Genomic DNA, 14,532 nt, shown 5'->3' with positions numbered 1-14,532 from the left:
TTGCCCCCTAAAGCAGACTGCTCCTAAAAATCATTGTTTCTTACCTATTGCTTGGTCATCTCTAATCTCCGCTGCCTGCCACAGTTACAGCATTTCACTGGCAAACTGCAGGATTAAATCTACATCTTTTCGTATTAAGGGGCCTGAATTCTTTTCCAGATGATGTGTTCAACAAGACCTGTCTGATGTCTTCTGTGCAAGATGTCTGCCTTTTTCTGCCTCTGTTCATCTGCATGTAAAAAATTGACATTTGCTTCCTCAACAAGCTAATGAGATATCAAGAACCTGGCATGGAAAATGACATAAAATTTAATTCCTAACCTGCATGAAGTCTATGTGCCTGAAGCTCAGTAAGTCACATATGTCCATTATATGTCCATGCAGCCCCAGCACTCTTGAGCAGAATTTGTCTTTATGATGGATTAAGCATCTACAGTGGGACCAGGGTTACTCCACACCCTCTCATCACACTCTGTGGTAATGAACTCCCTGCCCCTGTCAGCGTCTTTGGACCTATGCTGCTCAACTTCTACACTGACTCCCACATTGCAGGCTTTGGATTCCAGGCAAGATACAGAGCAATTGGTGAGTAGCCACTGTCCTGGGTTTTTAGGTGGTGGAAATATTCCAGAGAGATAATGGTTCAGTGTAGGAAATGTTGTACCTCAATTTGGAAATCCCTTAGATTGAGGGAGGTGGTTCATATTCCCTCTGTACTTACCCAAAAGGGTTCTCATGCCCAGGACGTAGGACTGTTTGGTGCATGTTGTCACTGACTGATGTGTTACCACACTATTCTCATTTCAAGATACTACGTGGGACCAAGTCAGGAACTGAAACACTTTTTCTTTGCTGTAGAAAATAAATGCTACCCATTTTGGCAGGGGAGGCTGGGTTTTGGTTTTGTTTGTTTGTTTAGGTTTTGGGGTTTTAATAATGTTTAAGGAGAAAAATCACCAGGTTATTTAACTGAGTGCATTTAATCACATAGGGGAGAACGGTTTAATTTAGTTATATTAAAACTACACTATACAACACAGGAACAAGAACAGGATCTTCAAATGGACCCAGCTATTTGCCTCCATTTGATGAACCTCTTTCAGTGCCAGGTGTTAATGTAAAAAAAAAAAGGACAAGATATATTTTTATTTTTAATAAATATTTTCACCAACATTTTTTGTCATTCACATGAGATTTCTTTTGTTTTAAATGTCGCAAAAGATTAATTTTATTTTCAAAGTCAGTTTTGATACATTATAGGTTTAACTTGTAGAGATGGGACTTCGATTTTTGAAAGTTATTTAATTTTTGAACTGCAAAGTGTGAGTTCTTAACTTTGGTATTTCCTTTAATGCATTCCTCATGTCCAAAGCCACAGCGAAAAGCATAAGGCTAAGTTCTTTATACAAAATGAATGGCCTGATACAGATAAGAGAGAGCACTGAGAAGTGACAGGGTGCAGTTACTCATGGAAAAAACCTTCATAACTCGCTCAAGTCAGTTGCTGCTATCTGACTTGTGACTTCTGACATTTCAGAAACATGACTGCAGCCTTATTGGCTTTGTTGCTGTATACAATGCAGATTCTGGCAATTAACATTCCTCTTCCCTCTAGCTGTATTGTTTGCTGGAAAAAAAAGAAAAAAGGCTTCCCCCTCCTAGTGTAGAATAGTGCTGATTCCTTACCCTCCCGCTCCTGTCCTTCATCTGCCAGTGCTCCAGGCTGCCAGCCTGAGCTGCTGAGGAGCCAGGGGTTCTGCACACAGCAGCATCCCTGTGTGGGACTGCCTTTGCTAAGGTCATGGCCTAAGCAATGGCATGTCCTTTAAATCATGAAAAGCTGTGTGTGGCTTTGAGCTATTTATCAACAGGACACAGGGTAACATTTTTTTTTGCCAAGTTAAGATTATAAAATAAAGGTTGAGGCTTACAATGGAGATTAGTGTGTTGGTTTTATAATAGTTTTTGTTCCCTCAAGCGCTGAAGCTGGGAACAAACATTAGCCACATCCTGGCCTCATCAGCATCCATGGTGCGAAACCCTGAGAAGCCAAGCAGTGCCTTTAGTTCGCAGCTGCAGAGTTTAACTCGCTACTCGGACAGAGAGCAAGTATGCAGTGCTGCACCGCCAGCACGCCCCACTGCTGGTCCCAGCACAGGGCGAGGTGGGGAACAGTCCCCAGGGTTAATGACACCTAGCCAAAATGCTACAGTAATACCACAGGAGGTGGAGGAAAGAAAGAGGAGGGTCTGTGTACAGTTACTCCAGAAAATTCAGGGTAAGGCTATGTGTGCACTTGTGGCTGCTCTTGTGTCAGTGCCAAACTTTCAGAGGCTTCCATGGGGCCAGGATTTGGATGAGGGAATTTCTTTGCCCACAGATCAGCTAGGTTTCTCTTGGCAAGCAAGAACGGGTACAGAGCTCCTCCAGATACACCTGACACCCTGCTGCACAGGGCACCCTCCCCATCCTGCTGTTCCCTGGTCCTACTGGAGTGCACTTGAAATCAGGTTCAAACTGCAGAAAGACATAGCCATTGCTTTTTGACTAGTAACAACCTGTTACTTTGATACCTGACTCTAGTCTTCTGCTGCAGAGCTCAACTTGATTGGCATTTAACCAGTCCCAGGCATGACAGTGACCACTGCTCCTAATTTACCAAGGCTTTTTCTTTCCTTTTGGCTAAAAGAGGGATAACACAAGCTCCTGCAAGAAATATGAGAATTAGGATCAAACTGTCATTCAGACAGTAATGACTTTTTTTCCCTGTTTCCCCTGCAGCTTGCGGTGGCATTTTCAATGGCTCCGTTGGTGTTATCAGCAGTCCAGCCCATTCAGTTCTTGATTATCACAACAACATGAACTGCTCATACTACATCACAGTTGGAAATGGCAAAGTAGTGGCCCTCAAGTATGTAACCAAATCTCTGATTCCAATTAATGACAGATATTATTGACAATTTTCTCTCTATCTTTCCTTTTCCAAAGGGAAAGCTGAAATAAAATGAGAAATGGCTACTGAAGCCCCATTTATCAACTTCAGACTCCTTACATCTTCCTGTGTAACTTGTTACATGCAAAGCATCTCCACAATCCTAACTTCCCACTTTGGTGAGCAAGAGAAAATGTAAAATTGCAGCTCATGCTTTTAGTTAAATTCTGTTGGCCTTTGAGGAGTTCTCAGACTCCTGTGAGTTGACACAAGAAACAAAAAAAATTCTTTTAGAAGGCTGGAACTCACTTTAGAGACCACATAATAATACCCACCCAGAAAGTGTATACCTCTGAGTATGTGCTCTCCTGCCTTAGGAGGGACAGGGCTGCCACAAAATCTTGCCACTGAGAAATGAAAGATACATTCTGCTATGATATATGTGCCAATCGTGAATGGAGAGAACATCTCCCGGCTCAGCAGAAGGCGTAGCTGGGCTGCACTCCCAGCCACTCCATATGGCCCTTGTGTGCCCCAGGCAACTGCAGGCTTCCGAGTTTGCAGAGGTGAGAGCAGCAGTGTGTTTGCAGAGGGGAGACCTGCTGCTTCACGGAAAGCAGAGGTGTGCTGACAGCAGTAAGGGCCTCTCTTTCTTTGAGGCTGGCTGCCTGGAGTGTTTTGCCCTGCAGTTAATAGTTCTGCTTACTTGTTCCTGCAGAGAAATGCTTTGTGGTGTCTGTGTACGGCTTTTGCTATTGGTATTACTTGGGCCTTTCCTCAAGCACTAAAAACACACACAACACAGCAACAGAAACAAAAATACAATGCCTAAAGCTCCACTTGTATTTCACAGATTCAACAGCTTCCAGCTTGAAATATCTCCCTCCTGCTACAAAGATTATGTGGCTGTATATGACGGCTCGGACACACATGCTCCTCTCCTTGGGAAATTCTGTGGCTCAGAACTGCCTCTGAATATTAAGAGCTCCAGCAATAAGTTGTTCCTGGTGTTTAACACTGACTTCTTTGGACAAGACAGGGGATGGAAAGCATCTTTCAGGGAGACCTTAGGTAAGAGCATTATCAGACTCATAACCCCAAGAATCCGTTGGTAAGTAATTTCCTTTGGTGAGGAGCAGTTATGGTCTCACTCCCTAAGGGTGCTGGAAGCAGAAGCATGTTTCTGATTTTGTAAAAATTGAGGGAACTAAGCTTAATACTAGGCTTATGGGGTCCCTGCATTCCAGCCTGGGTACTGAGATGATTGCTTTTGTTCTAACGTTTTCCTCCTCTCTGAAGGCACAGACAGGTGACTAAAGGCTTAGCAGCACCTGAAGACCTCTCTTTTGGAAGACATCTAGCAATACTTGGGAACTTTCATTCCTCTGTTGTCACAGTGGTGAACTAAAAATGCCTCCTTTCCATCTGCCCTCAATTTCCATTTCCTTGCAGTTCATCTCACACCTTTTTAAAAAACTAAGTGTTAAGTTCAGTTAAGGCTGGGGTACCCCCCTCCCAGGCACCACTGTGAAGATCTCTACTGGTTTTGGAGATCAATCTGCTTAGCTGGCCATAACATAAGTGGGGATCTTAGTAAGATGTTAACTGTTTTGAGGGACATGACAGCAAAGGGCAAAGCTTGATTCTTGCCTTAATAAAAGGTTTAAGCCTAGTTGTCTATTTTTTAGATCAAGGTGTAAAAGGAATGTTTTATCTTCTTGCAACATTTGAATTGTTCAGGGATGACAAGCAAAAACTGATTATTACATGTAAATTGACTTCATGTCATCACTGCTAGTTTCCTGTGTAATTAACTCAATGTTTTTGAGATCTAGAAAGAAGTAATTGTCCAGTTTATGAAGCTGGCACTCAGACAGATCAGAATGAAAAGCCTTTGTAGCAGAACAAACATAGTCTTCTGCTGAGTCATTGAATCCCTTCCCAACCCCCAGCCATCAACTTTCTCATTTGATGCAGTCTGAGAAAGTATTTACAGATAAGGAAAATAACTGGTCCTACAGGCTTTGCCAAGAAAAATATTCCCACAGAACTGCATGGTCGTTGCTATTATTAACTCTTTCTTTGCTTCACTCTAATTATTTGCTACTAGAGTCTTTTAGAACCACTCCTGTGAACTGTTATTTCAAGTAACATAATGTAGCTTCACATGTTGCTGTCTTTAAACCGTTAGGTTTCAGTTGTCAGAGATCCCCCAGAGCCTGGGTTTGTGTTTCCAGGGTGAGATCATCAGGAACTCTCCACGCTCTTTCTCTTCCTGTTGGCATGCAGTCAATTTTTTTAGCCAATGACTTTAGATTTATTTGTGCAACTTCACAGAGATTCTGCTCAAGCACACAACATAACACAAGCCAAGCTCTTTGAGTCAGTACCAAGCCCAATTATTTCCTAGAGTAAGGACAAGCCTTTTATGGATAAACTTTAAATCTATTAAGCTGATTTTTTTGAGGGACATTTCTGCGGGCTCCCAATGAAAGGGAGGTTGTGATGTTGCAGGAATTACTCAGGAGCAATGAAGCTGCAGGTTGGAAAAGATGGCCATGCAGAGATGTGTGGCTGTGTGATGAAAAGCCTGTGGTGGTAAGATGCCCAATAGTAGGTCTTCTTCCTCCTCTGTGGGAATCAAGCCACTGGGACTGAACACCACAGTGGTTAGGAAGGATCCTGACAGTCCCATGCTAATACAGAATGGCCAAGGAATAGAAGAGTATATTATAAAAGGAAAACATGAGTCACAGTCCTGTAAACGTTTCCAGTTTGACTTGTCTAAAAAAGAGAGCCAGCAAAATCTGTGACACATCTTTGGACTATGAAGCCTGAGATTCTGCTTCAAATGAAAGAGAACAAAACCAAGAAGATCTAAAAGCCTGTTATTCTGAATGGTGCTTAGAGAAGCTGCCTCATGTCTGTCAAAAGATAAAACCCATGTGGTTTTGTAAGAGTACAAATGCAATCAGATGACAATAATGATAAATCTCTTGAATAAGGAAGATGTTATGTATAGAGAAACAAGAAGCCTCATTCTCTATCAAATGACAATGAGGGCATTATTCTATCATTACCCTAGGGAAGCACAACTGGATAATGCAATTATTGCTCTCTGTTTAATATCGTGAGTGACCCTGATAATGTATTGGAAGGAAGAGAGCAGAAACAGTACAGTTGTGTGTAGCAGACTAAACTATTTCCTTTCCTCGCAAGCTCTTCCAATTTCTTTCCTCATCATCCTTCTCTCAGGGGTACTGCCAAAATCCAGGGTTATCCAATCTTTCTCTCTTGTGAATTTTACTAGTCGGGAGACCATCTGATAACCATTGTGGTGGGTGGGAAAGGAGAAGTTGAAGTAGGAAACTCACAGAAGTCTGGCAAGGCTGACAATAACCAGGCATCCAAAGAGTTAAACCCTGATCTTTCTGCAGAAAAAAAGTGCTCTGATTTGTTTACATCATGGATCCTGCACCCACTAGAATATTTAAGGTCCCCCTACTAGTTGGAAAAGGGAGAATAACAGAAAGTATGAAATAGAGTGCCACTCTGTCAAACATCTTTCCTTTCCCCATGCTTCTCTCTACGCTGTGCAGTGTCATGGTAAGCACACATTCCAGAAGCAGCACTCTTTGTCATAACTGAGCTGGAGATAGGGTGCATTTGAGGTGGGGGAACATGTGGCCCGAGGTGCAGTTTTGAGGGTTTATCATTTCACTGTCTCTGCTGCAGAGTTTGGACACTTACTGGCCCCATTTTTGGAATCACTGTACATGCTTCCAGGCTGAGCCAGTGAACTGGGCTGACTGAAGGATCCCAGCCTGCTCCAGGTGTTAGACTTGTGGAAAGACTCCTCTTGCCTTAGTTACCACTGACCTTTCTTCTGCCTTTGCTTTCAGTCTGTAAAATGAGAATGATACCTCTTTCCCACAGCGAGTGTGCGGTCCTCAAGGCAATCAATAAAAGGATGAGAAGAGATAAATCAATACCAGCTTAGGGCATTTGGTTACATGAGATGTCTCTGTGAAGAAAGAAGACCTACCCTCTCTCCCCAAAGAGCGAGATCTGCGTGATCTGAGGTGGTGACTCAGCCAAAGATCTCCAGGTTATCTCTCTGGCTTTAAGGGGAGACCTGAGCTTTTCAGCTGACTGTGGCTGCAGGGGCAGAGCCTACACGTACCTCTGCCAACCCTGCTGTGATAGCAGGGACTTTGTGCTTTGGTGATAAATGGAGCTTCTGCTTATTCCCATCCAGCAGCGGGGTGACCCTCTCACCCCAATTTGTGATCCCTCTGAGGCTTATGATGCAAGGGATGAGAAGACAGATAAGGCTTGAGGTTTTTTTGTTATTTTTAAGGAGTCAGCAACCCATGTCAGGAGATGTAGCTGTGACCTTACTAACAGCACATAAAATTTTCACTTAGCAGCTTTCTGTGCTTGTGTGCACATTGTCCCGTTGTCTCAGCAGTGAAAAATATATATCACATTCCAAACCATCAGAGAAGGGTCTAGGGGTTTTCTGAAAGGCAGGCCCACTCATGAGGGCTGTCTGAAGAAGCCACATAAAGCAAAGCATTGCATATGGTTAGATAAGTGAGTTGGGTTGGAATGTCTTCCTCAGATTTTTCCATACAGTACAGGTAAAACTGAAGCATGAGACAGTGGGGAGTGTGGGATGGAGGAGGGCAGGAAGAGTGCCTGCTTTTTCTCTACAGCCCTAAATCCTGCCAGAGTTCAAGTTGTAGCCAGCTCTTTCCCCTCCCCTTTTTCAAGAAATTCACGTTTATGCTTTCTGAAGTAGCAGTACAGTGTGCTGCATCAACACCCATGTTGTCTCCCCTGTTTGCATTACCTCAGGGCCCACGAGTTCACGGGCTGTGATTCCACTGTGCGAGGCACCGCACAGGCAGAGAAACAGCAACGATCTGCTGTCACAAAGAGATTATGATTTAAACACAGGACAAGGAAAACCAGATGGATATAAACAGGCAAGAAGAATAGGGTGGCAACAATGAGAAAACTAGTGATGTTGTCTCAGAGGCAGAAGAAATGCTTCCAAAACCTTTGACAACCCTTAGACTGTTAGAATGTGAAGTCCTTAAACACCCCATCCTCTGCATTGTCCTCAGTTTGCCCAGTGTTTCCCTCAAGGATCCCTCTGTCCTTTTATTCAAATGAGCTTTTCTATTGAATGAATATTGATCATTTTGCATATGATTTTCTTCCCTTTGTAAGTAGAGTTTAGCGGAAAAATAGTTGGAAAAAGGAAACTTCTCTGTCATAACAGGAAAACACATTAGTAGGTAATTTACATAATCTACTATGCATGCCATCTCTATCCTTTTCCTGACAAAATATAATCTGTAATTTACCTGATACATCACCCAGAAGTCTCTGTCTTCCCTTATTCTATTTGCTGTGTATTGAATTACTTGTTTCCTGTTTGGAATACAGTGTGCTAAGTGTCTCACTAATGGATTAGGCTTTCCCCTAATGAAATTAAAGTGTCCTTTGAAAAAATGGACCCAGTAGAATTTTCACAGCTTTTTAATACTATTTTATTTTAGCAACAAAAAGATACAGTTCTTAGTCCAGTTCTGCCCTGCAAGCTGAGAACCTGGCTCACTGAATTCAGTTTGTAAGTGCATTCAGCAGCGCTCAGCATGCACGGGTGCAAGTTTATGATGCGGCCTGTTTGGAACTGCTAAAGTAAATCCCAAACCAAATCAAACCAGCTCTGAATGGGCAATATAAGGTGTAAAACATCGCTTTGGTTATTCTGTTGCATAGGTCAGGGTTAGGTGTTCTTTTGTGAACCTATACCACCAGCAGTAATTCATGGGACTGATTTATGTAAATAACATTAGTACCTGCTGTAGGAGACACCAGGCGTCAGCACTGACCACAACAGTTACAGACTGTTTGGTGAGGAAGGACTCAGCACAGCTGAATCTCAGACTTCCCACTATCTTTTCTCCCTCCAACAAAAAAATTCTCAGAAGAATGTGTCCTTGACCATGACCTGTGCATGCCGTTGCATCTCCTCTTGCCTTTTGAAAAGCAGCAGTGCCTGGCAAAGATTTCAGAGCCCACTAGGACTGGTTTCCAGGCGGTATCTCAAGATACCCAGCCTGGACTTAGAACCTGGTGCTGCAGAGGCTCTGGCTCACAAGCCAATTGCCTGAAACTCACATGTCTTCTCGCAAAAATTTCTGCACGCTTTTGGTTCACACATTTTTGTACCAAATATATAACGCATTAGTATTACACATTTCAGATTCATTACCTTGTCATCGCTTAACTATGATTAGCTAAATCTAGTTAATGAATAAATTGTGGCTAATAATATCTTTTCTTGATCTTATTATAGTCTATGAAAATCAGAACATCGTTAACAAGCTCAGAATGTACGCTCATAAGTCACAATTCCTGTCTCTAAATGTATTTTGGGGCTCAAATATAAAAATATACATCATCTTGAAATCTGACTAAATTTAGAAAGCACTGGCAGTGTTGAAATACATCTCTTCAATATTTCTGAAAAGAGTACAACTGTTGAGCTAAGGGACGGCCTACAAATGCCTCTCAGAAATGTCAGTTAGTTAATGTCTGTGACATTTCTCCTCCTAAAGGAAAATAAATGGAAGCGGTTTGTCTACTACTGGGTCTGGCCAGACAAGAAGAGAGGCAGACATTGAAAAATTATTTAAAGACACGGTGATTAAATATAACTTTGAGGGTGACTAAACGATTAAAAGCCGGTGGGATATTGGGATTAGGCACTTCACAGAGCTGTGGGTGAACTCTCTGCTGACATGAATTGTCCTAGCTTGACCGAAGACAATGACTTCCTCAGCTGAAAAGCTGTACTCCAGTGCATGCAAACAAAGGGTGAGGAGGTATTTCTGATTCACATCACAAGAGAGATCAGCAAAGGCCGGAGCAGCTGGGATGCCAACCCGTGAGCTAAAGCAGTATTAGAAAGAGGACAGACTAGATGTGTGCCTCTGGTCTCCCAGATGGTCCAGGGCACTACATACATTCCAGTTCTGCAGAACTAGGGCAGGCTTGGCACCGAGCATGTCTGGACTGGGATCAGTCAATAGTCTCAAAATTTAAGAGTATGAACTTTGTCTGACTGCGTTTGTAGCACCCTGCTAAAGCAGGAGACTGGCCCTTTGCAATCCTAAATGTCACTGCTGGAATCATTGCCAGGCCATCAAACCAGTTTAAAACCCTTTCTCTGTAAAGGCTAGGCTGAGGACTAAAAAGAGTCCTGTGCTTTCAGAAGCCTCCTCCTGAAACACTGCAGGCGCTGTGGTCATGGCTGGCACTGCTGCCCGGGTCCTGCTGCCACGCAGAGTCCCAATGCCTGTACTGTGGTTGACAAACACAGGAACAGCTCAGCTCAGCCTGCAAATGTGTACCAACCCTCAGTATCAGCCATGAGACAAAGCGCAACAGTACGAGCCCTGTCTCCAGCCCTGTATCCTTCTGAGCCATGATCCAAACAAGCTAGGAGGTAATGATTACAGCCACAATCAGCCCAGCCATTCCTCTACACTAGGAATAAGACCTGTCAGGAAAGAAACACTAGTCTTGGCAGAATTAATCTCTGTTTATTCTGATTTTTAGTTTGGATCACAGAGAAGTCTAGAGTTCCCAGGGATGCTTTAGGTGAGACCAGATGGGATTCAGAAATCTGGGAGAGCATTTTCATTGCTGTTCCAGCAGAAATAGAACAGTTCTTTGAACTTTGCTGCCTTCTGGTAGGTGGTGGGGATGCTCATTTAGTAAGAAAGGAATGGCAGTACATTTTTTTTCCATGTTTTGTAATGTCATTGATTTAGTTGTTTCTGATAGATTTAAAGCTATTCAGTAGGCTCCCTTTCCCTGCATCTGTACCTGCCTAAAAGAACCTTACTCCTGGCCATGGTTCAAAGGCAAGCGGCTTCAGAGATTCATCTTTATTTTCGTTCCATACCTAGAGGATGTAACCCTTAACAGAGGAACATGTGCTTGCTCTCTGCTGTAATTATTTGTATTTGCCATGGGGAACCTTCAATCCTTTCTTTTCTGAATGGTCCTTCAGCCTTTTAGTTTCATTAATGCTTCCCAACAAAAGCAATTAGTGATGACAGCGTGTGCCCTAGTTATTCTGGTAATTTGTGTTCTCTGCCAAGCCATTTATGAGGAGGACAAGATTGCAATCTGATTTATGATGACCTCGTGATTTATATTTTAAATAAGAAACCAGAGACTGAAACAACACAGTCAGCCGTGTAGTCAGTCCATCTGCCCACACACACATTGTTCTGTAAGGTACATTTCTCATTATTTTGATCAAGTTTAGCTTTTAATATCTCAGAGTCTGTTCTGAAATGAAGACTTCTCAGCCCCAGATTCTGCCTATATTTTAGCTACCATTTTTTCTGGCTGTGTTATCCAGCAATGATCACTAGCAGGCTGCAGGGCTGCCTTTTGGCCTTCTTTTCAGACATGGTGCCATTTTTTAAAGCAGTGAGTTTTCTCCCGGCTAAAATGCAGCACAACAGTGTTTCTCGTAGTCTGAGTTCCCTCCTGTTGAGCAGCTGGTTCTGCTTTTATTTGTGGGTGTTCCTTAGATCTACACAGCTTCACTATCCCCTAACTATCTGTGGTGGAAATCAGCTGTAACCTTGATCAGCATTGAGAAACACCAGGATGGACAGACTTTTGAACAAGGGCTGCTCTTTCTTTGGCTTGATGCAGCACTACTCAATACCTGGTTGGCTTCCAGTCTAGCTGTTATTTATAACGTACCGGCCTGTAAGCATTTGACTCAGCCCTGGCTAAGCAGGCTAAGCATTGTGAAAGCTGATGATGAAACCTCATCTTTATTAACTGTAAATCATACTTGTAGTTATTTATCTCCCCTTTGATGCCATTACTGCCTATATACTAGCTAGCATTAATTTTCTGACAAAGGGGATTTGGCATGTTTCTCTCTGACAGGTCCACTTTATGTGCTGTACACACACAGCTTACCCACATCTGTATTTTTGTTATCTGAACTATCTTTATAGCTGTGCAGCAAGCACAGGTCCAGACATTCGATATCCAAAAATCAGCAATCCAGCAGTGCTGAGAACTTTCCTGTTGCCTGGCTTTGGCAATTCCCCGATTCCAGCTGCAATGGTCTGACAGAGGTCTCTGCAACTCCAACCCTGAACAGGGTGAAGGGGACCTTTGTGAGGTGTCTGACCGATACATCGCTACAGACTCAATATTGCAGGGTGGGATGGTGGGGCTACGATCTATGCCTACTGATTAAATGCTTAATGTTACGTTTAGCAGACAGTGTCCAAAATGCTGTACAGGAAATGGCTCCAACATTGTTTCAGGGGCACCAAATAAATCATGCAGAAGGGTGAACCCCGAGAAAAGTATAGTGAAACTGCACTCTTCGGGCCAGGCATCCTCCTGTCTGACACTTTCATCCTCCCTTGACCCTTTGTAAGAGCGTGATTTACTGCTCGCACTTCCCCCGCTGTTGTTCTCTGCTTCTGCAGCGGCATCGCAACGAATGCCAACGCTTTTCCAAGTTTCTGACTTCATTAACAGCCCACAAAACTGGACTATAGTCTATTAAATCCTGACTCTCTCACTTTGTAGGAAGTTTCTTCTGTTTATTTTTTGTTATAGGAAAAGCTTAAATCTCATGTTATTAAGATTTTGGTTTTAAGCAAATGTCTTTTTTGGGTGGGGTTTTCTGGCTTTGGTTAGAGTAGCAGGATGACATTTAGCCTTAGTCACTCTGGTTTAACCATGAGAGTCTTGCAAGACGGGGCTGTCTCCAACCCCGGGTTACTGATGCAATCCTGGTGCTTGGATGCTGATTTTTCACCAGAATGAGCTTTTGTAATAGTGTATCTCAAGTCGGGGACAGTTTTCTGTGACTGGAAATCCATCAGTGTGTCAAGGTTAAATCACTGCACATCAGCCAGGCAGGAATATTTCACACATGTGGATGAAATTCTGAAACTCTGCTCATGTTGCTCAGCCACAGCTGTAGCTTCTTTCATTACCTAATTCTCCTAAAAAGGTTCACTCTGCCAGCCGGCAGCTACTGTTTCTCTCTGTGCGGTTTACAAGAGCTCCTTCTCAGAGTCAGCTGAAGCATGGTATGAGCCATACTTTATTTGTATTCTGGAGTTAAATAAGTGGCCAGGAAACATCATAAAGACTGGGGAAGGAAGCATGAAGTAAACAATTTCATCAGATTTACTAGCTCAGCCCAACCTCTGGAAATCAAACAAGAAGTGAAAAAAAACCCAACAAAAACCCCTCCCTTCAGATAGTCTGTTGGGTTTTTTCTTGTTTGCAATGAGATGCAGTAAAAGGGTTCTGATCTCCAAACAACTGCTTTTCTCTGAAAGAAACTTCTTCCAATGTGACTGAAAACACAATAGGGTTCAAGTTTTCACAGTGACTTAGCTCTGTATGCAGGATCCAAATGAAAAGCAGCCAGCTTTTCAGGAGGGGGGTTAAGTTCCCACCATGCAAAATGTTTCCAGAAGTTCTTTTTAGTTAGACTCCTGAATATGAGTCTGGGTCTCTGCATCAGGCTGCCAAGTTCAGTCTCCCCAGAACAGGGTCATATTGCCAAAATAAGCAACTTCATTGTTAACTAGATTTTCAAAGTTAGCAACCCAGTGCCACCTACTGTCCAAGTACTCCTACTAGCAGGCAAGGACTATATTAAAAGGCCTTCTAACCACTAATTTCTGGACCCTGTCTTTTTACAATCCCTTAAAAAAAATAAAATCTGTTTTTTTTTCAAAAAATAACATTTTCCAAAGCGCATTTATTTTATATTCAACAGAAGACATGAACCTCTTTGTGATTCATCTCCATCTAACGCTGGTTGTGTTGAAAGCATTTTAATCACTCAGATAGTCCTTGTGAGACAGGACAGTAACATTCTGTAGCAAAGGAAAAAGCTGTTGGCTTGACATGAAGAGTTGAAGATTAAATAAATTTCAAAAAATCACTTTAAAACTCTTCTGCTTCTTCAACAGGACCTCAGAATGGCTGTGGTGGTTACCTGACAAGTTCAGCCTATAGCTTTGGCTCTCCAGTCTCCAACATAACCAGAAGATACGAGAAAAATCTGGACTGTGTATGGATCATAACTGCACCTGTAAACAAACTGATCAACTTCACCTTCACTTCATTCATGCTTGAAGCCCAGTCTGCTCAGACTTGCCGATACGATTATGTCAAAGTAAGATAGTTTAACAAGAAAAAATCAGTGAGATACAATCCATGATCCTCTCCAAGGGGCTTAAACTTAATTAATAGAAAATGGCCTTATGAAGAAATTAAATTGCTTAATATAATTAAAATTATATATATCTATATACGGGGGGTTTTGTGGTTAAATTACTATTCCAGGTGACATCCTGCCTTTTTGGAAATTGGTAAGAGCTTTAACATTGTTATGAGGACATCCTGCCCTTAAGACTGCCTATATAAATGAGTATTTATTTCACAGAATAGAAACAAAACAAAATCCAAGCACTTTGAAAGTAAACATGCAGATTCATTATCACACA

The 14,532-nt window shown here is 42.5% G+C and overlaps 1 protein-coding gene across 1 annotated transcript in view; it reads left to right on the top strand.

Annotated features, from left to right (window-relative positions):
- Positions 1–14,532, top strand: part of CUBN (cubilin) — a gene marked incomplete at both ends in the record, with an annotated part of 142,012 nt that overhangs the window by 121,754 nt on the left and 5,726 nt on the right. The window contains 4 exons of the mRNA XM_084260408.1: positions 385–585; positions 2,782–2,911; positions 3,786–4,003; positions 13,996–14,201. Coding sequence (XP_084116534.1) covers positions 385–585; positions 2,782–2,911; positions 3,786–4,003; positions 13,996–14,201 — 755 coding nt within the window. The remainder of the gene's footprint in view (positions 1–384; positions 586–2,781; positions 2,912–3,785; positions 4,004–13,995; positions 14,202–14,532) is intronic.

This window comes from Gallinula chloropus, assembly GCF_964237585.1.
Source record: "Gallinula chloropus genome assembly, chromosome: 2".
Lineage (NCBI taxonomy): Eukaryota > Metazoa > Chordata > Aves > Gruiformes > Rallidae > Gallinula > Gallinula chloropus.
Note: the sequence above shows the minus strand (reverse complement) of the source record. Positions and strands in the feature narration are given on the sequence as shown.